The following is a 22,856-nucleotide window of genomic DNA, read 5'->3' as shown; positions in this document are numbered from 1 at the left end:
ACAAACCCAAACTCTGGCTCAGATACGTAGACGACACCTTCATAATCTGGCCACATGGGAAAGAAAAACTGGACAACTTCCTCACACACCTCAACAGCCTACACCCCAAAATACAGTTCACCATGGAAACAGAAGCTAACAACCAACTTCCCTTCCTGGATGTCTTAGTCTACAAGAAATCCAATGGCTCCCTAGGACACACCATCTACCAGAAGAAAACACACACAAACCGCTATCTGCACGCTCTCTCACACCACCACCCAGCACAGATCAACTCTGTAGCCAAGACACTCATCTCCAGAACAAAACGCTTAGCTGACGAACAACACCTAAAACCCGAACTACACACTCTCACCAATGTACTAACATCCAATGGATTCCATAGAAATAAGATTACAAACCTAATCCAAAAAGAAACCCCCACTAAAATCCAAGACAAAGAACAAGAAAACGGCAAAGCCCTCCTCCCATACATAAAAGGCACCACAGACAGAATCAGTAAGATCCTCCATAAACACAACATCAAAACAGCATTCTGCACAAACAGAAAAATATCCACCATCCTTAGAAACCCCAAAGATAAAATTGAATTAGAAAATCAAGGAGTATACGAAATCCCATGCACCACTTGTCCCACCACATACATCGGACAAACCAACAGAAGAATAAGTGCACGCATTGAAGAACATAAGAACTCAGTCAAAAAAGAGGAACCAACATCTTCCCTGGTCCAACACCTTAAAGCCACAGGACATGAAATTGACTTTAAAAATACCAGAACCATTGCCAAAAGTGAACATTTTAATAACAGAATAATCAGAGAAGCCATCGAGATAGAAAAACGCCCACACAGCATGAACAAGCGAGATGATACCTCCCGCCTACCAGCCATTTGGAAACCCGCCCTTATTGACAAACGACTCCCTAACACAAAAAATGATACCATACCCACACTCACAAAAACCACACAGGAGGTCACCACCACACATCCACGCAAAAAACAAACCCAAAGCCACACCGATGACGAGGCACGACCACAAACCAGAAGCCAGACCACAGCTGCATCATTAGCCACTTTAAACCCCTCCAATCGGATTTTGCGCGCGCGATGGCGGCTACTTTGTAGCCGTCTTTCCTGGGTAAGTGTAAGAACCGCTATGAACAGCAGACACCAGCTGTTCAGCGGTTCAAAATCCCCCTCCCGGGCAAAGGGGGGGGTAGAGAGTGTCTGAATAGTGGTAGAGCCTCTTTTGCACCCCCAAGTTTTTTTGGGGGGGGGGTGAAAGGAGTGCTCCCACGGAGTTCAGACTTGTCTCCGCTTCCCAGCTGTTTTTGTCCTCAGGGACAAAACGAGCCGCTGCAAACACCTCCGTGCTTAAAGAGAACTGGTGAGTTTTTTTTTTTATAAACGGACAGAGCTGAGTAGAGGATTTCGTTTTTGCTTTCTTTGATTTATTTGGATTTTAAGTTTTAAGACTTGCTTCTATTTTTATTCTCTCTTTTTATTTTTTTTTTTCTTTGTTGAAAGGGAAAGTAAAATGGCGATCGGCAAATCTCTCGGTGTTTTTTTTTTTTTTTTGAAGTTAGAATGCTGACCGGCAGGCTTTTTGGTGTTTCTTTTTCTTTCCTTTCCCTTTCCCTTTTTATTTTCTTATGATTGGAATGGTTGTTTTTGGTATCTCTAAGTATTTTTTTTTTTGGAACGGACTTTTTCTATTTAATTATTATTATTTTTTTTTTCTTCTCCCTTCTTTTTATTGTAATGACTCTTTTTTGAAGGACTTTTTTCTGTTTAATTTTTTGCAATTTTTAAGAAGGAGTAAAGCTTTTTTTAATTCTTTTTCTCTTCCCTTTTTTTTTTCTTTTCCCTTTTTTCTTTTTATTATAATGACCTTCTTTGGAGGGAGTTATGATTTTTGAAGGAATTTTTATAATTTTTTAAGAAGGGCTAAAGGTTTTTCTTTAAGATGGCTCCAAAGCGTACAGGGATTTCTACAGCTTCTAAATCAACAGTTTCACCCTCTTCTGGGGGTCAGCTAATAACTATGAAGGATTTGCAAAACATGATGGGAGATGTTATAATTCACATTAGGGCAGAAATGAAAAAGATTTTAGAGGAAAATAATAAGATCTTGAGACAAGATTTTGTTTTGGCTTTAGAAGGAGTTGCTTCTGTTCTTGAAAAGGTGAACTCCCATGTGGAAGATGTAGCTGAAAAAGTGGACATAATGGAGGGGAAAATTGAAAGTATGGAAAAAGAAATGGAAAATGAGATTCTTATGCTTCAATATGGACAAATGGAATATGCCTTAAGAATCAGAGGCTTGGAAGAGTCTTTGCAAGAAGATTTGAAAGAAATGGTTGCAAAGGACTTTGCATTGATTTTGAATAAAGAAAAAGAGGGAATACTTAGTGAAATTGAAAAATTATTTAGGGTTAACTCTGTGGTGGCAGCACAGAAGAATCTGCCAAGAGATGTGGTAATTTACTTTGGTAAAAGATCCTTACGCAATAAAATTGTGCAAGCCTATTATAAGAAGAGATTTCAAATTGCTTCACAAGATGTCATAATTTTTAAGGAGATCCCATCTAAAATTTTAAGAAGAAGAAAGGAGTTTGCTTTTCTAGTAAATGAACTTAAAAAGAGAAAAATTCTATTCAGATGGGATGTTCCGACTGGAATGGTGGTGAACTACCTGGGGACATGTCATAGACTTAATACTGTTTTTCAAGCAAAAGATTTTTATACTTCGGTCCTGGGGGTATGTGCATCGCCATCTATTAGGTCTCAACAAGTCCAGATTGAGGAGCAGAAGACAACTTGTGTAGCACATAACTCCAAAGAAAAGCAGCAACAGAAGAAGGTTCAGGAAGTTTCATATTCAGCGGTCTCTGAATCTCTGGGAGATGTTGGACTTACAAAGTCTTTGGAGCAATCTTCAAGGGTAGCTCTGGGAGAAGTTAGACATACAAAGTCTTTGGAGCAATCTTCAAGGGTGGAATTGCTGCCTGAAATCGAAATTGGGAAATTTCAGCTTGAGGGGCACCAACAAGAGAGGAACGGGCAGAGGATAACTTGTACAACTTATAACTGTGAAGATCAACACAAGGAGGAATTCACTGAAGAAGTTTTACAGGTATCGGTCCCTGAGACTTGTGCAACATATAAATGTAAAGAAAAAGTAACATATAAATGTAAAGAGAAAGACCAACAGAAGAAGGAGGTTGAGGACGTTTCACAGGTACTGATTCCTGAGCTGGTGGGTCAACCAGGACTTACAAACTCTTTGGAGCGATCTTCAAGGGCAGAATTCCACGCATTTTTTTCGATTCTTGCGGGCAAGAGAGACCGATATGGATTGTGCTTATAGTAGATGCAACTGGCTATTAGACAGAAGATTATGGATATTGAATGAAAATTTTAGATAAGAAGTTTGTGTTTATAGTGGGTGCAACTGGTTATTGGACAGAAAATTATGGACATTGAATGAGAACTTTAGACAAGTTTACTATTGAGATTGTGGGAGAAGTAAAACTTATATCGTTTTTGGAAAATGTCTTATGTAATGTCTAAATATGTGTTTTGGGATAATAATATATTTCAGTTTTAAGTTTAAAACCTTTAATGATAATATTGTTTAAACCTGTGTTTTGAAGGGATTATAATTTGTTTATTTCAGTGAGGGGATTCTAATAAATTTGTGTTTCGAAGGGAGGATAATTTGTTTAAGTTTCAAGTAATGCTTAAATTTGGTTTTTAAATATTATTATTAATATTTCTAAGAGAAAATAATTTGCTTAATTAAATGTCTAGAGTTGTTTAGGAAAGAAAGTAATGCTTAAATCTGTGTTTTTGGAGAAAGTTTATATAGAATGATGATTGTATTTAGATTTGTTTAGGATTTAAAAGTGTTTCAAGCTTTTAAATATTATTATTAATATTTTTAAGAGAAAATAATTTATTTAACTAAATGTGTCTAGATTTGTTTAGGATTTTTAAGTTTTTTTTTTTTTTTTTTTGGATAGGTGAGAAGATTATGAAGATTGAAGGAAATATGTATTTACTTTAAGTTTTCTAAGAGTATTTAGTTTTAATGGTACAACAAAGGTTTATATGTTTATTTTTTTGTATTAGGATAAAGAAAGAGGGAGAAATTAGATTTTATATTATAGGCATAGATATTCAAAGAAAGTAATTTTTAAATTTGCGTTTTTGGAGGGAGTTTATATAGAATGATGATTGTATTTAAATTTGTTTAGGTTTTAAAAGTGTTTTAAGTTTTTTTCTCAATTAAGCCTGTACTCAGCTCTGGGAAGTCTAGGGGAGGGTTTGGGAGGTTGGGGAGGAGGGGGGTGAGGTAGGGTTGGGGGGGTATGGGAAGGGGATTTGTTTTTGTAAAAATTTAAAAATTTTCAATAAAAAAAAAAAACCCCTCCAATCCATACATGAAGCAAACTGACACCTTCCATGAAGAGGAGGCACGACCACGAACGCGAAGCCAAAAAATAGCAAGGCAGCCCAAAATCTTAAACCCCTCTGCAACTCAGACTAACCTGAGCACAACCAAACAGAACACTCCCCCAGCCAATCAGAGCACAGCCAAGCCCCTAACCATTCAGAACACACCTCCACCCAATCAAAACACAGCCAAGCTCCCACCCAATCAGTTCATACCCCCACTGGCAGTTAAAAGGAAGAAACAGCTAAGACCACACATTGCTGCTCAAAGCACGAAGCTGAAAACACCAGCCTGAAGATGACGAATGGGACTTTGTCGAAACGTCGCCAAGATACTTCCAATTTTACGCGGGAGAAAACCCGAACAACCAAAGACCTACATACAAATACCCGCGAAAACCTCAGAAAACACACACACACACACACACACACACACACACACACACACACACTAATATTTTGCAGTCCAAAGCAATTCTTCTCTCAGTACGGCCTAGGTAAGCAAAAGGTTGGACACCCAGAATCTAGATAATCTTTTTAATCCAGGCTCTTCTATAGGTAAAGCCCCACCACTCTCTCAACTAACCTCTTTAAAAAGGGAAGGTGGGAGATAGGCTGATAGTTATCTAAAATATCCAGCTTCTCTAATGGTTTCTTGAGGAGACAGTGTACACTTTAAGGTCCCTTTGTTCAAGGTAACTTTCATTAATCAGATGAGACATGCAGCTAATCAATAGGTGATGGAGATAACATTGTGAGAAACCTTCCACTTCCTCAGGACCCACATGTTCAAAAGTCACCCCAGTTCATTTCACAGAATAATTTTTTTGTCATCTCTGCTGACTCTGGACTTCGTCAGCCAGTATCTGAATATGAGCAGTATTATCCTCCAGATACTATGCAAACTTGTTTCAGTGGTCTGGAAATTCATTTTCCCACCTAGCATTTCCCAGCAGGGACAGAATAACTTTAAACAATATGCTTTACAATATGCTCCGTTAAAGTGATATAAATGGAAAATTGTTTATGAATATTGACTTTACTGTTAATTACCAGCTGAATTCATATAAATATTGGAAGAATGGTTTACCCCATTTTCTGTTGTATACAGCAACTGGTGGAAGAGTCCACGTACAGGAATGAACTTCAAATGCAGCTGGACAGTAAAGAGAGTGATATAGAACAATTACGTAGTAAAATTTTAGATTTGCAGCAAGGCATGGACTCTACTAGTGTTGCCAGCCTTCAGGCTGATGAAACAGACGGAAGTGTTACAGGTAAGAGAGTAACTCTTTTAGAATTCTCCATCATGTTATATCAAAAATACAGGCAATCTTCAACTTACGGCCACAAGTGAGCCCAGAATTTATGTTGCTAAGTGAGAAATTTGTTAAGTAAGTTTTACCCCATTTTACAACTTTTTTTGCTACATGTGTTAAGTGAATCACTGCAGTTGTTAAATTAGTGACACTGTTGTTAAGTGAATCTTTCTTCCCCATTGACTTTGCTTGTCAGAAGGTTGCAAAGGGTGATCCAGGACACTGCAACTGTCATAAATATGAACTAGTTGTCAAGCAGCCAGATATAAATCCCATGACCATGGGGATGTTGCAATGGTCATAAGTGTGAAAAATGGTCATAAGTCACCTTTTTCAATGCCGTTGTTACTTTGAACGGTCACTAAATGAACTGTTGTAAGACAATTACTACCTGTACTACCCTGTTTAGGTAAGATGTCAACTTTTAAATACTAGGGTTTTTTTTGTCTATTTATATTTTATACATTTGTATGGTAAATGAAAATAGATGTTATCATCACAAAGATATATGAATTTTTATATTTACATCATTATTTTGGACAAACCCATACACCTAATAATTTCTCTTAATATGTAGTTTATCATCTTCAAATCAAGAGCCCTTAGTTCAAAAATAGTAACTTGAATTTGGATGTATTGTATGTTTTTGATATTTTTTATATGAGAATGAAGAATTTCATCAGCTAATTATTAATTTTTAATTAAGCTTCACATCATAAATTTGTTCTTTCATTTTATCATTCTCTGTCATTTAAAATTGAATAAATTGCTTTTTTCTTATTCTTTATATCTAGCTGATTCTTCCCACATTCCTTATTTATTTCTCTTCTGTTCTTAACTTCTGTGAGTAATGGGACAAATGGGGACTTCTTGCTTGCTCTTTTGCACTTTCATTGTGGCTTTCAACTATTATATATTTATACAAAATATTTCATTGCTCCCACTCGATTATGAAATTAGGAATATAATTTTTGTAAAACACCTTTATGCTGAAACAGTTGCCCATTGAGATCCTGTCAACTAGGTTAAAACACATCCATTGAAACAGTGTTGGATGTAAGTTTTATAACATCTTTGCAGATTTTGCAATAGTGCCATGATAAATGAATTTATGACTAGGCATGAAAAAAAGCTTCCATCCTTGTTCTTGTTTAGCTAAGCTTACTTGTTGCTATTTTATTAGTCTGTTTGATCATTGCTAATGGCTGCATGAAAGCAAATCTTTTCTTTATAATTCTGTGCAAATAAAATGTTAACCAATATATATCGGTTTTTTATACAGAATCAAGAATAGAGGGCTGGCTTTCAATACCAAACAAAGGGAATATTAAACGTTATGGGTGGAAGAAGCAGGTATCCAATAACTTATCTTTCATGAGCCAAATCAAGTACTGACTTTGACTTGAATCTAGAGTACAGATAAAGAAAAATTTGTATTTATAACGGGAATTAATAAACTCAAATTCAGATATGAAAGGTTACAGTTACAAAAAAAATAACAAGAGAAACTATTATATGAAATCTTGTCTGCTATTAAAATAATTTGTATCTACAGTTTATATTTAAATATTTTTATAATTTATATTTATCATACCATGCAGAACTTAAAATTATTTAACCCAGATATGAAAATATTTTGATACTATGCATTAAAAGCGTTACCAAAAATGTAATTTGGCTAAATAAAAATATTTTATATTACTATGTTTACCTTTCATTGTAATATACAGGTGATTAATTTAAATTTCTATAGCTGCTCATGTATACAAGACTTCATGCCTTCTGTTTGCCCAGAAAATTTTACTTGCTTTAAATGATTTTCATCCCAAGCAAATAACATAGACTCTAATGTGTCTTTTCTTTTCCTCCCCCCCCCCCAGTATGTTGTGGTCAGCAGCAGGAAGATTCTATTCTATAATGATGAACAGGATAAAGAGCAATCTAATCCATCTGTGGTATTGGATATAGAGTACGTTTTTCTAATATCAATTTAAGATAAAAGTAAAATAATTTTGAAGTCTAAAAACACCGTAGGTGATTGTCGAAGTGTAATTAACTTTAGTTACCCTTCTTCCTAATCATTTTCCAAATCATTTTCTCTAAACTTTTAAAAAGTATATTCCGCAACATTCTTGATTTAAAAACACTTCAATAAATACTGTAAATAATTGGAGGCAAGTTGGGCATGGAAAACAGCTTTTAAATCACAGTAGTCAGTAGAATCCATTAGATATTGGAGAGCCATGTTATTCTCCAATAGTAAGAAAATTTGGAGTCTGATAGCATCTTTTGACACTAACACATTTTATTAAAATAGAGAAGTTTTTATGAGCTATATCTCACTTCAGCTGCAATGGAGTGACTAGAATGATGTATGAATTTAATCTGGGTTGAGGATGCTAGTTATTCAGTTAACTTCATTTCAGTTGTGCTGACAAAATTTTCTTGTTTCCAAGATGGAAAAGAAATAAGACTCCATGATAGCTCTCAAAATAACTATGAAGGGGCCTTCAGCAATTTCTTGTTCAGTTATGCTGGGAAACTCACATACATCAAAAGATTTTATGATATTGCTAAACGCAATGTTTATTTAACACAATTTAGTTGTTACTGCTACTTATATTCTCTCTCACATGTAATCTGCATCTGTATAACTAACCTGTCTTCTGTCTCTTCCTTCCTTTTCACCTGATCTTAATTTAAACCTACATCATATTAGTCACTCCATTGCATCTGATGAAGTAACTGTAGCTCTCAAAAGATTATGCTGTTTAATAAAATGAAAAGATGCTACCTGACTCTTCCTGATTTTTGGAATCCATCAAGATCCAGAAATAAAATTCTTGGAAAAGGATGGAGTATTTTGAGTAACTGCCTGAAAAGGAACATTATCACTTAACTCTTTTTTTAATCCAGTATAATATTTGTTTCCACATAGTAATAATCTTGTAATTTATACTTGATTATTTTTGGTTGTGCAAAAAACTTGAGCCAAGTTTTAGGGATCATAAAGATGGATTTTCTCTGTGACATGGTTTATACTGCTTGAGGGGAAAATAGTGTTTTTAGAAAATGACAGAATATTCTTCTGCCAGTGTTTTGTGCTTAATGAGTAATATAAATAGATATATCCAATCCTCCCTGGAGTTCTTGTTTTAAGATGATTAAAAGAATAAAAATTGTGTTCATTTTGGACTTTGTAAAAATCTTCTAAAATTAAAAAATTCAGCAGTATGTATGTTCTCAAAATAAACTGTTTGATAGTAAATATAGATATAAATAATGTTTACAGTCATCACTTTAAAAAACAGTTGGCGTTCTTTTTCTGGTATTCTAATATATTTTTTTCATTTATGAATATTATGTGTTGATCAAGCGGTGTGTTGCATGGGCACAATAAGGAATATCCCCTATGAATATGAAATATTAACAGTAAATAGTTAACATTTTATTGTTAAACTAGATGATAAATTTGCCTTGTACTAAGAATCATTATTAACACAGTGTAATTTCATTTTAGTAAATTGTTCCACGTAAGACCAGTTACGCAGGGTGATGTTTATAGAGCAGAAACTGAAGAAATACCTAAAATATTTCAGGTAAAAACATTTGCATATTTGTTTTTAAATAATCATTACTTATACAATGTCAGGGACTGACACAAACTTTTACATTTTTTTTTTGTTTTGCTTTACTCAGATCCTATATGCCAATGAGGGAGAGTGTAGGAAAGACTTGGAAGTAGAATCAATACAACCAGTAGAGAAGACAAATTTCCTGAATCATAAAGGTCATGAATTTGTTCCAACTTTATACCATTTTCCAGCCAATTGTGAGGCTTGTGCCAAGCCTCTATGGCACGTATTTAAGCCACCCCCTGCAGTGGAATGTCGGCGATGCCATGTTAAGTGCCACAAAGATCACTTGGATAAAAAAGAAGAATTAATAGCACCATGTAAAGGTATGGCATGATACAATTGTTTTTAACTATTGTTCAGTGTGTTTTTAATGGTTCCAATATACTGTATGCATGTATGAAATTATTGCTGAAATTGTTGACCTAAATCCTGATTAATTTGCCTGGAATCCAATGTGTGTGTTTGTGGGTCCGTATGTATGTATGTATGTATGTATGTATGTATGTATGTATGTATCAATCTAATCTGAGTTCAGATGGATTTGTTTTTAAGCAAGCATATGTTACATTGTTTTTTGCAAGGACGATCTGTTTATTGTTGTCTCAGTCATAATCAAATCCATCATAATTAGAGAATTAAGATCTTCTAAACATTTTAGCTATGTCTTTCCACTTTAATCAGAGGAACTTCTATGTTTTTTATCCCAGTAGATAACTATCTGCCCAATTGGAATATATTCCTTAGGAATTAAACTGGTCTATTTCCAAAGGGAGAGAGGAGTTGTAAGGTTCCAATGAGCTTCCAATAAAAGTTTCAGATGAACTTTAATCAAATACAACTTTAGCATTTTGAGAAAATGCTGTGCCTTTCTGGAATAGTGAAAAGATGGTATTGCTATTGCTGATCTTTGCATAATCTTGATGTGCCTACATTTGGTGGAGTTATGAAAAACTACACCAAAATATTTAAAAATTACCACTTGCTCTATTGTCTGATCATTTAACGATCAGGATGAACTCTTAAGATGCTGTGCAAAAATTCAGATCTTAATTTTACTATAATTGATCTCAAGTGTTTCCTTACAACAATATATAGGTAAGCTTCTCAGATGAATCTTAGACTCTCAGCGCCAGACTGTTAGTGAAAATCAGTAAGCTTTTTAATAAAATAATTTGTTTTATCTTTTATATTTTAGGTATTTTAAATGCTGTTTTTGTGCATCACTGCAGGCTTTCATTGGAAGAAAAAGCAGATAGTGATGATAATTAATATAATTTGCAAGCAAAACGGGCTATATATTCTTTTTCTCAAACAATTTGGCTGTTTGTTTTCTTCTCAATAGTAAGTTACGACATAACTTCAGCAAGAGACATGCTGCTGTTGGCATCCTGTCAGGAAGATCAGAAGAAATGGGTTTCTCATTTAATAAAGAAGATCCCCAAAACACCACCATCTAGTTTTGTTCGTGCATCACCAAGGACTCTTTCCACAAGATCTACAGCAAATCAGTCATTCAGGAAAGTTAAAAATACTTCTGGAAAAGCTAGGTGAGATATGAACAGACTACATTTTAATCTTTTTCCTAACAGAAAACCAACTATAAATAGATTTTAATACAAAAATATCAATGAAAATTATCAGTATATTATAATGTTGTCACAATGATATAGATAAAGTCATGTTCAGTAACAGAAAATATTATAAAACTAAATACATGAAATGTTTCTTCTTTAAATGTTTTGCTAAAGATAAATTAAAAACCTATACTGGGTATATACAGTCTTTTGTGTTTTCATGTGAAACTAGACATTGTGGTTTGTAAATTATAGCTTATAGCTCTGGGCAATTCTCAGTTATTTAAGAATCCATATTAAAACAAATAATGGCCTGTACAAGCAAAGTGCAGCATACAAATCCAGTCCTAGTATATCTAGTATACTTTCAATCATATATGTAATACAGGTAGTCCTTGACTTACAATCACAACTGAGGCCAAAATTTCTGTTATTAAGTGAGACATATTAAGTGAATTTTGCCCCATTTTATGACCTTTCTGGCCACAGTTAAGTGAATCACTGCAGTTGTTAAGCTAGTAATACAGTCGTTAAGTGAATCTAGCTTTCCATTGACTTTTGTGACCTTTTTTGAAGGTCACAAAAGAGGATCACAGGGACACTACCATAAATATGAACCACTTGCCAAGCATCCAGATTTTGATCACATGACCAAGGAGATGTTGCTATGATTGTAAATGTGGAAAATGGTTATATTACTTTTTTCAGTATTGTTGTAACTTTGAACGGTCACTAAGTGAACTGTTGTAAGTTGAGGACTACCTGTGTAAAGTTTAAATTATTACTTCTATTTATAAATAACATTTACTCTTAAATGGATACTCTGTGAATTATGTGAACTAAGCATCATTCACTCACTCACTCACTCACTCACTCACTCACTCACTCACTCACTCATTCACCCACCTTGTGTGGCCAAGTCTCCTAAACAGAACAACCTGTATGCACCTGGCTAACTTCAAATTGAAACAACTACAGTATATAAAAACCCAAAAAACATGTTACAGAAGGTACATATCTAAGTCCTATCACTGATGTTTTTTGATAGAAGCAACCCGTAACATATTTATCCTATCATATCTTGTGAGATGGGCAACAATAATTGGAAATAGACAGTTTTACAAGTATTCTGCTATGTGTCATTAAGGACTTTATAGGTGATAATCAGCTCGAATTGCATCCAGAAACCCCTGCAGCTTGTATTATGTGGTTGTCCCGTGGTGCACTTGTAACTACTTTAATGACTACATCCTGGATTATTTGTAGCTTCTGAATGGTCTTTGAGGGCAATCTCATGTAGAGCATGTTACAATAGTTCAAACAGGAAATGACAAGGCATAAATAATTATGAGCAGAACTTGTTGATCCAGGAATAAACACAGTTTCTGCACAAGATGCACAAAGACCCTCCTGACTATGAGTGCCATCTGCTCCTCAAGCTGGAGCTGATAGTCCAGGAAGACCTTTAAGTTCTTAGAGAATGCAACCCCTTCTAGAACTAACCCCCAGTTCTAGGGGACATTACTTACAGAAACTCAGTTTTTTGATGGATAAACTAAACCCTGTTGTTCCACAGACTATATGCTGGGAGAAAAGCTTGATTGTGTTATTTAATTGGGCAGGAGTAGAGACATATAGCTGATTATTATCAGCACATTGGTGATACTTAATCTCATTCTGATGAATGACTTCACTCAGTAGATGTTAAATAGGTGTAGGAATGAATACAACTCTGAAGACATATGGAAAACAAGGGCATAAGCCTGGATTTTGCCTCACCCACAATCAACAGTAATTGGCCTTGAAGGAAGGAAAACTACCACAGTATCATGACTCTCATTCAAAACCTTCTTAACCTATCCAGAATGATACTATAGTCGATGGTATTGAAGATTGCTGATCAAAAAATACCATGATGCACCACCCATCCCAAACTCGCTAGAATTCATAGTGTCATCGGTACGATAGTGGTATGATGCTCAGGTCCAAAATGCAACTGAGAAGTCTCCAGAAAATTTTTTTGTGCAGGACTTTTGAAGCTGCAGCCAAACTACCTTCTCAACAATAACCTTTAGAAAGGGTAGGTTGGAGGCAAAGCATTCTCCACTACCATTGGATTCAGCAATGGCTTCTAGAAAATGCTGATTGGATTATCTTGTCATCCAAGGATGAGTTTATGACCACATGCATCTAACCATCTGTTTCCAAGGAGGCCTTGGTTAGTCAGGAAGCCATGGATTTAATACAGAGATTTATGGCCCCAAGAACTCTATCTACTTCCTTAAGAATAACAACCTCACTCTCTTCCCATATAACTAAGATAGACTGTGCCATAGTCAACTAACTCCATAGGATATTTGAAGTTTAGTTCAGAGTAAATTTTTATCAAAGATATACTTTGAATAAATCTCAGAACGGCCTTGCTGAAGTTCCCCTGTCCCCTCCCTTCTCAAGAAATCTTGGGTCACCATGAACAGAGCCAACAGCAGGATAAAAATGGAAAAATAATTATGTGTTACTGTTCTTAATAGTATGAGGTAATAAAAGTTTTACCTGTTTTCTATTAGATTTGTTCTTCATCTTTATCAGGTGGGATTCTAGGTATCTTTTTTGTCATTTTATACTTTCTCTGAAATTCAAGGAGCTCTCCAGAATCCATAAACAGGGAGACTAACCCACTTATTCCACTGTCATCCTCTAATTCCAGGCAGTGACTGAAGCCTCAGTCAAACTATGCATTCCTCTAAAATGCATGTGCCTAGGGCAATACAATCTCCTAGGTCCTTCCTCTTCTGGTAGGGAGAAGTTGTGGAGAGTTCCAAGGCAATCAGACCACTCTGACCATGAAAAGAGACTGATGTTAGCATTCTCCACCTTCAGTTCACTTCATTACTTTGTTGGACCTGCTTAAAGTCCATGGTTACTATGGTGGCCATGAATTCCCAAACTATTTCTGAGTTAACACCAAAAGAAGGCAGATCTGAATCCTCCAGTACTATAAGTCTGAGACCTCCTCTGCCAACTTAAATATCAAACCTGCTCTACTACTAATTATTCTTACCATAATCATTTCAGTTCCTTTGAAGCATCATCTCCACTTCCACAATAACACACGATACCATCTTTTAAAAGTCATTTTGATTCCACTTTTATTCCATCTCTTCCATCATTCCTTTTGCTTCATTTGCACATTGTGTAATTTTTATTCAATCATGATTTCTGTAATACTGATTCTGAAATCAGAGAAGTCATGCAAAGTTATTTTTATTTCATTGTGGAGGTTGTGTTAATGATTAAGTTTCTCAATGTCTTTCTTAAAGCACAAATTTACTTTATTTAGTATTATTTAGTTCTAAGATATTAGTGCATATATTCAATTAAACATTCTTCAACTGTAATTTCTGTAGCATCCTTGAAATTTAATACTGTAGCTTTCGGTGTTTCTTATTGATGTTATTTGTCAGGGAGCAGGGCTATTCATAGATGTCTACACTGATACTTTAAAAAAGTGTCCTCTTTAAATATAAAACAACTGAAATAACTAATACTTCGGCAAAACATTACTATCTTACTAAAAGTATTATTGCTACTTTTAATTCTGATTTTTTTAAATAGAATTTGCAGCATGTTCAGCATTTTCCACCTGTTACTAGGCAGAGTTTTTACTGGTTTACCTATCTAATCCTAGACATGATTTTTCATCATGTAGAGTGCTATATCACTTGAGATAAGCTAGGTGCTATGCATAAATAAAGTTTTGAGTATGACAAAAGTATGTAGAATGGGTGAAAATCCATATGAAAGCTGCATGTCTCTCAAATATTCTAAGAGAGTAGAGATAGAACAACACTTTAGCACACAAGGAATTTGTCTCGGTACATAAGAGTGTACATGCAAAACAACAGAGGAATAATAATGATACCAAAAAGAAAAGATAGTAGAAAAAACGAGAAGGATAATAGTAGGATCCAATCTGGATTGGTCATCAGACCCAGAGGTTTAGTCTTCTGAGCTTTCAAACTCATGCTGGAGCCTATCTACAGGGAACTTCTCTCTACATCTATAAACCCTTCTATACTTTTCTAAAAAAAAAATTACTAACCAGATCTAACAAGATTCTTTGGTAGCAGTTCATGTATATTCGTAGCTCTTTCATCTGTGAATCTCATTATTTATTTCCCAGGCATTTTAAAATCTTGATCTCTTAAAATATCCTCAGTTTAAAAGAGAGATATTTTTTCTTCACTTCGCCAAAACTATTCATTTGTTGTTGTTTCTCCTCCTTTTGTTTTCTACTCCTCATGAATTCATATTTTGGATTGACCTCCCATTTTACTCTGTAGTCAGATCACTTCTCCTAGACCACCATTTTTTCACACAGCATATAGTTAGCCTTCAGGGCATATGGCAATTATCATGAAATGTTAATTTCTAAATCTCAATAGGTCAAAGGAATATGGATCTGTGGGGGACATTACTCATTCAGAGAATTCAAGTTACTGGTGAGTAGCTTTTGCTTTTAAACCCACTGGTACTTGTGTCATATAACAAAAGTAAGAAAGCAAAATTACTTTCTTCAAATAATGAAAAAGGAACTTTCTCAAAGTAAAAAAATCTTGCCTAATATTTCTCAGATTCTTGGGGTTCTTTTTAAAGAAATCTGTTCTTTTGCTTCCCTTGGTCCTTTTATATCATTTGCTCAAAATCTTTGTTATGCTACACATTATTCACTTTTGATACTGTTTGTAACAGAACAGTATGTGTATCTTCAAAACAATCTTAATTCTACTATGCAGAACATGGCATGGTGATGGAATCCTATCTTATGAAAAGTACATTTCTCTTAGTACTTTTTACTACTTCTCTATCTTATGGGTACATGTTATCGACAACCTTATTTAACATTAGAAAAGTTGTTGTAATTCTGATCAATATATTTAGGGCATTGCTTAAAATCAAATACATTTCATGGGTAAGTAAGATAGAGTTCAAGAAAATATTCCAAGTTGATCACAGTAGTTTTGATTATGATAATTTTTTGTAGATAGAAAAGAAAAAGTCAGTATTACTATATCATTTGTAATTTGAATCATGAACTTGTTTCTCTTTCCCCAAGAGGATTAAAGCATTTTACCTGGACTTTCAGACATTGCTTTTTAAAGTTGTTCAAATACTGCAGTTAGCACAGAATAGGATGCAAACTCATTAAGGCAGGCTTTCCAATTTTGTCCAGAGTTTTGTACAATCTTCTTGCTCTTAAAATCTAATAAACTTGTGTCATAATTGAACTATACATCCAGCCATAAATACTTTAAATACATTAGGCATGAATTTATTCATTTTTCTTAAGAAAATCATCTTAAGTCTTTCTTGTCCCTTTTCCCAATTCTGCCAGGAATTATGTTAACCTTCCTTTGTTATTATGAATTGTTTATCAATCCTGGTATTATTGTATAATGAAGAGCCTATAATGTTATCTACATTATAAGAGATGTACAAACCCAGGTACAAAATAATCTTATTTAAATACTGAAAAATAAATAGTTTTGCATGGTATACCAGGAGTCAAGATTATACAAGATAATTTTGGTGGGTTCTGGTAATATTAATATGTAAAAATGAAAGAAGGGACACCTGCCCACAATAATGAAAATACTGTAACATGACTTTGAGAAACAGACACATCTTTTTTTGGCTCAAATAACCCAGTAGAACAATTATTTAAATTTCTGTACTGAAAAATGCCACTCAGTTGGCAGAAGTATTTTAGAACATAACCATTGCTTTAGAAACTGAACTTAAAAGGGTGATTTGTAATTTATACAAATAAGCAAAAATAATAAAAATCTATCACAACTGTTCATTCCTGCTTTGAAAAGTTCCTGGGAACAGAAGTTTTAAAGTTTAATATTTATTTATTTATATCCCATTTATTATTTTTTATGAATAACTCAAGGCGGTGAACTACTCTTTCCTCCTCTTCTTTTTCCAATAATCCTATGAGGTGGGTGGGGGCATAAAATAACAGAATAGCAGAGTTGGAAGGAACCTTGAAAGTCTTCTAGTCCAACCCCCTGCTCCAATAGGAAACCTTATACCAGTGATGGCGAACCTTTTAGAGACCCAATGCCCAAACTGCAACCCAAAACCCACTCATTTATCACTGGGTGCTGGGTGGGCGGGGCCATGGTGGTCATGGCAGACTGGGTGAGTGGGGCCAGGGAAGCGGGGCCAGTCCCTCGCCATCTATGGGGCACGGCACACATGGCCACAGAGAGGGCTCTGAGTGCCCCCTCTGGCACGCGTGCCATAGGTTCGCCACCACTGCCCTATACCGTTTCAGACAAATGATTGTCCAATCTTTTCTTAAAAATATCCAGTGTTGAAGCACCTGAGGCAAGTCATTCCATTGATTAATTGTTCTAACTATCAAGAAATTTCTCCTTGGAGTTGATTAGTTTCTGTCCCTTGGGAGATTGACTTAGTCCAAGTCACTCACCTATCTTTTATGCCTAAGGCAGGCCTAGAACTCACAAGTATCCTGATTTGTAGCCTAATGCCTTAATCAGTAGACCAAATTGGCTTCATCTTAAATATTTAGTAATTTAATTACTATGCTCTGTCATTTCTTTATCAATAGCTTTATTATAGATGGGAATCTATTATTAATATACTGTAGTATATTAATTAACTTTAAAAACAATGAACAAGAAGTGAGGGGATCACAAAATCATACTTGCTGTCATAATTATTAAGGAAATACATTAACTATGAAGAGGTTCTGGTTTTCCCAACATGAACATTTTACAAATATTGCTGCAGGTGCTTTAGTTTAAAAGGTAAAAATAATATTTTCTTAACTCTACAATGTAATATGAAATGATATAAAGTTCTATAATTCTGTTTTTTGTTTTTTGTTTTTTTTTTGTCTTGTTTATTCCAGTTAACAATATATGCAAGCTTCATGGATCTGACATGATGCAGTCTGAGAATGGTGGACTTCTTTCACCATACAGAAGTGTTCAGACCGGTTGTTCTTTCTGATACAACTTTCACAAGCTTCAGGGCTAAGACTGCTGTTACTCACTCCTCCTTGCTTTGGCATAAAAAGCTCGCCGAGGGTATCTTATTGCGGGTTTGCCTTAAGGTAGATTAGATTAATTATTACTATGTAATGCAAATAAAAGCAAATAAAGCTTAGGGTTAGTGCTGCCTTTAGAAATTCCTGAATAATAAATAAATGCTTGTCAATCTTAATGGAATGTGGTAAGCTTTTCTCATATCAGTGAGAATGAGAGAACTCTTTACCCTATGAGAGGGGTATTTATATTGGGATAAGCACACACACTTGAATATAGAAAGAAGGTATCTCAAACTGAGAGAAGCTGAAATTTTCATTGAAGGCTCGAAGTTGTGCTAAAGCAGCAAAATTTGCTTGAAAACAAAGCCTTATGTAATCACTTGAACATTCAGTGCCTTTTCTGTATTGTTATTAATGCTAATCATTCGTGATAGCTCAAAGTATTACACAGTTTGCTTTACAAAATATTAACTTCACATATTGGTAAAGGAGGAGAAAATGAGTAATTAAGGTAATCAATCTATGCATTATTACCAAGCCATACAGAATTGTTTTTCAAGTGGCGTTAGAAGTAACTGTTAAAACAACCAAGTTTGGAAATAAATTTTGGTTCATAATTTGTATAACATGTTTCATTTAAAAATTTGAAGTGTGAATCACAGTAAGCATACACATATGCCTATGTATGCTCCATTTAACATGTAAATTATTGTTAGAATATTTTTATTGGTTGTTGCCTTTTTAGTGCCTTATTCTGAGAATTCTTTTACAGCCATGTCAAATGAGTTTAGAAAGTTCAAATACCTATTGCTATGTGTCAGTAGTTTTACTGATTGAAATATTGTAGGATCTAGTTCCATTTTCAGTTGTACAGTCTTGAATAAAACTGTTGGTTACCACAAGATAATTTAATCATAATACAAATAGTAGTAAACATTTTTACCATGAAAACAATTTAAATCTCTGTAACATGTTAAAATTCCAGATAAGGAGTTGAAATACTTTTAAAATTCTTGTCTTGTAGCAGGAATATTATTATGGTATTAACCGTATGATTTATTTTATTTCTTAACCAAATACCTCTTTAGTAATTTATAATGGCTTTGCAGTTATGTATTAAATAAGAAGCACTGGAAAAATGATTCGTCTCCATGGCGATTTGCATGTTTCAAGTGGTGATGAAAGCCTAGCAATAGATATGTAATAAGCATATCTGTTAATACAACAGTAGTGACTTGTGCTCATTTAATACAAAATAAAACTAATTTATGAAATAATTATTTTGAAAATGACTGTGGTATTTTTCTCCAGAATACTGTTTCTAGGAAGTTTTGGAAACTGTTATACTTTACAGATGACCAACTGTTAGCATATTTAAATCTGATGCAACTTGATAATTTTTTAAAAATTAATTTTTTTATGTCATACTACATTTTAATACAGGGTAAAGTAGTAGAAATCGCATAGGATATTAAAGAACTTGTTTTGATAATTAAATTGTTAAATCCATTTACTAAGCACATAATGATTTCCATCAGAAGCCTTATACCAGGTACACAGCTCTTACAATATTATATTTACATTAATTTTAATTTATGCATAAACCATAATTATTAATAAAATATGTCACATTGATCTCTACACTGGAAATCAGTGATACTGCTCTGTTACTATATACAAATAATATGGACTCTAGCAAAGCTTAGGTGAATAATAGAAATGAGAGAAGATTGACAATGAATGCTCCAAAGTTAAAAAGACTTTAGAAAGTTAGTGTAGTTAAAGAAGGCCAGAGGAATTTGATTTTGTCAAAGCGGTTGAGAAAAGAGGACAGAATGTTTGTGATAGGAAGGTGAAAGACTGTGGGATGACTGACGTGTAGTGTGAGAAGGCATAAAGATCAGCAAGTGGAAAGAAGGGATAAAGGAGGATTCATGTGCTTGAGATAGCATAAAGCCAAAGAGATGGGATTAACTGAACTTTAAAGTTTTGTAACTGATTCAGAGCATGGAAAAGGGTCCACAAAGTGGTTAGATAGACTGATAGGCCTATAGTGAAGAAAAAACTTACCTTGAGGGGACACTGAGAAGCTAACCAAGGATATGGTTACTGAATTTGATTATTTCCTGGTTAAACCTATTGGAGTGAAAAGGTATGAATTTGAAATATTTTGAGCTTGAAATGCTCTACAATACTCAGCACTGAAAACAATGCTGCTTAGAAGAGTTCTGATCTCTAAATGGTACCATTTTGAGTTGGAAACATTTTGTCAGAATAATGGCAGATTGCTTCTAATAAGGTTCAGAACAACCGATTTCAATCTTGAATTGTTTTATACTCTTCTAATTAAAACTTTAAAATTAAGGGTTTTTAAAAGAAAAAATACATTCTGTTTCCATGAAGACAAAATAGAATAAGTTTGAATTTTTTAAAAAAAGAATAGGTATAAACATTACCTGCAAATATGTAATTTTCAATGTTCCTACCACAATTAACAACTTCAGTAAATTGGATGAGTGATGCCTAACAGGAAGACAGAAATAATCTAAACAATACATACGCAAAGTGTAGCTTAATAACACCAAAACTGACATAGAATTATATATTATAGGGAGAGGTATATTGATGCAGAACAATACTAGCCCATGTATAAAATGTTGACATGCATTCTGGAGAATTATGCCTAAGCCCAAAATTTAGATTACTCAATTTGTTTAATCTCCAGGGGCTATTTTATAATGTTAAAAGAATTCATTCCTGTGATGTGTATTTGTAAACATCCAATCATGCCTGATTGTGAATTTGGTGTCAGGCCCCTCCCTGCAGTGTCAGTAAAATGTGTGTTTTAATGCAACAATTCCAACTATATAATATATCAGATTTTGTATTTTTAGTACTGTTAAGTTTTCATTTTAATGGTTTGTTCTTTGGTATTCCTCAACCCATATGTATATATTTGCCACCTTATAAATCCATTTCATGAATCATTTGGAGTAGCTGTTGCCTGTAAAACATTATGTTGCAATAAAATAAACCAATGAATCTTTGAATTGCCAAAAAAGTTGTTTTAGTGCTCCATGGCTGTTTCAGAAGTGTGTTTTCAATAATTAGTGGGGAGGGGGGAAACTACCCAATATCACACCTTTGTACACATTTTATCTTATTAAAAAAATCAATGGACATCAAAAACAAAAAACTAATTTTATTGAAAGTTTTAATTGTTTTTTTTTTAATTTAACAATGAATGGGGGAAAGGAGAGGGAATCCAAGATGGCCAGTTGGGAAACAATTGGAGCAAAGATGTTTAAGAACATTCTTTTTTTTTAATAAATATTTTTATTGAGTTTTATAAAGGTAATAAAGGGATAGGGTCAAAAAGGATAAGACAAAGGAAAACATACAAAAAGGTTAGACCAGGGGAAAGGGGTAACACAAAAGTGGGATTAGTCCCACAAAATAACATCACTTCAGCAAGTCTACCAGTCCGGGTTTACAAATTAAATCTTAATAATTACTCTATTATTAAACAATTTTCCATAAAATCATGCAAATAACAAATTAGTCAATAAATCTCATTCATTTCACTATTTAACAATGCTTAGTATTAATTATAATCACTTTAAAATAATAATATATTACATATTAATTATAGTTTACCATATTGTTTAAGATCACAAATATACCAAGAGGAAGAAGAAAAAGAACAAGTTCATACAAATAATCATGGAATATAAATACAAATTATCAATTATCTTTTTAAATTTCATAACGTTTTCTCATTCTAGCGTGTTTCTAACCAATAATAAAAATTTTCCCCATGTTTTAAAATAAATTGTCTTTTCTCTTTCATTTCTAAAGTCAATCTGTCCATTTCTGCATAGCAAAGGTGTTTAAGAACATTCTTTTTTAAAAACAAGACAAAACTTTGAATTCAACAACCTTTAAAAGGATTTGCTTCTGCAGTAAGAGCACCAGCAATATAACATGTTGATATATTTATTTTCCTGTATATTTTATCATATTTATTATTTTCTTCACATTGAGGAGAAACCCATTTGGAGAACAGTGTGCAAGTGTGGTGGAAACATTACTCTCTAGGCCAGACATGTCAAACTCGCGATGTCATGTGATGTCGTATGACGTATCAGAGCTTTTTCTCCATTGCTGGCAAAGGGGTGGGCGCAGTTTGCTGGTGACATGTCCGGCCTGCAGGCCAACAGTTTGACATCCCTGCTCTAGGCCAGGGTTTTTAAACCAGTGGTACGGGTACCACCTGTGGTACATTGGCACCTGGCAGGTGGTACGCGACCATCCTAGAAAAGTAGTGGGGAAGGGGAATGAGCTGAAGCGGTGGCAGCACCGCACAAACCTGAGCAAGAGATGGTGGAACTGCAGGACTGTCAGGGCTCAGCGGAAGTGCCAGGATCAGTGCCAGACTCCAGATGGAGCTCGGCACTGATCCTGGCGCTTCTGCTAAGCCGAGAAGAATGTTGCAGCCTCTCCAGGGTCTTGTGATTTACATTCAGATGCTCGGCAACTGATTCATATTTATGACGGTCACAGTGTCACAGGGTCTTGTGAAGTGACCAAAACCTGCTGCAACCACCCAGCAGACGGGGAATAAAAACCAAACACCCCCCCCCATAGGCAGGCAGGCATCTTGCTCAGCTGTGGCTTGGGGGCACAGTGCCATTGTAACTTCGAACAGTCACTAAGCAAACTGTTGTAAGTCAAGGACTACCTGTACTATATCACTTTTTTCCTTTTTGTTTTTTTTGGTCATCA

At 34.5% G+C, this 22,856-nt stretch overlaps 1 protein-coding gene across 3 annotated transcripts in view; it reads left to right on the top strand.

Moving 5' to 3' along the window:
* The window catches only part of ROCK1 (Rho associated coiled-coil containing protein kinase 1), a 122,463-nt gene extending 101,331 nt beyond the window's left edge, over positions 1–21,132 (top strand). The window contains exons 27-34 of one of the 3 annotated variants that reach the window (XM_039328589.1): positions 5,571–5,736; positions 7,061–7,131; positions 7,659–7,747; positions 9,299–9,377; positions 9,478–9,739; positions 10,759–10,963; positions 15,436–15,492; positions 17,934–21,132. In XM_039328589.1, the coding sequence (XP_039184523.1) occupies positions 5,571–5,736; positions 7,061–7,131; positions 7,659–7,747; positions 9,299–9,377; positions 9,478–9,739; positions 10,759–10,963; positions 15,436–15,492; positions 17,934–17,937 (933 nt within the window). In that variant the 3' untranslated portion in view covers positions 17,938–21,132. Of the gene's footprint in view, positions 1–5,570; positions 5,737–6,572; positions 7,037–7,060; positions 7,132–7,658; positions 7,748–9,298; positions 9,378–9,477; positions 9,740–10,758; positions 10,964–15,435; positions 15,493–17,933 lie in introns of those variants that run through there. The other 2 variants (XM_039328590.1, XM_039328591.1) reach the window with 2 other exon arrangements.
* Positions 21,133–22,856: the final 1,724 nt, after the last annotated feature.

The sequence above is a fragment of the Crotalus tigris genome, unplaced genomic scaffold, assembly GCF_016545835.1.
Source record: "Crotalus tigris isolate CLP2741 ecotype Arizona unplaced genomic scaffold, ASM1654583v1 scf7180000024382.2542628, whole genome shotgun sequence".
In the NCBI taxonomy this organism is placed as follows: domain Eukaryota; kingdom Metazoa; phylum Chordata; class Lepidosauria; order Squamata; family Viperidae; genus Crotalus; species Crotalus tigris.
Note: the sequence above shows the minus strand (reverse complement) of the source record. Positions and strands in the feature narration are given on the sequence as shown.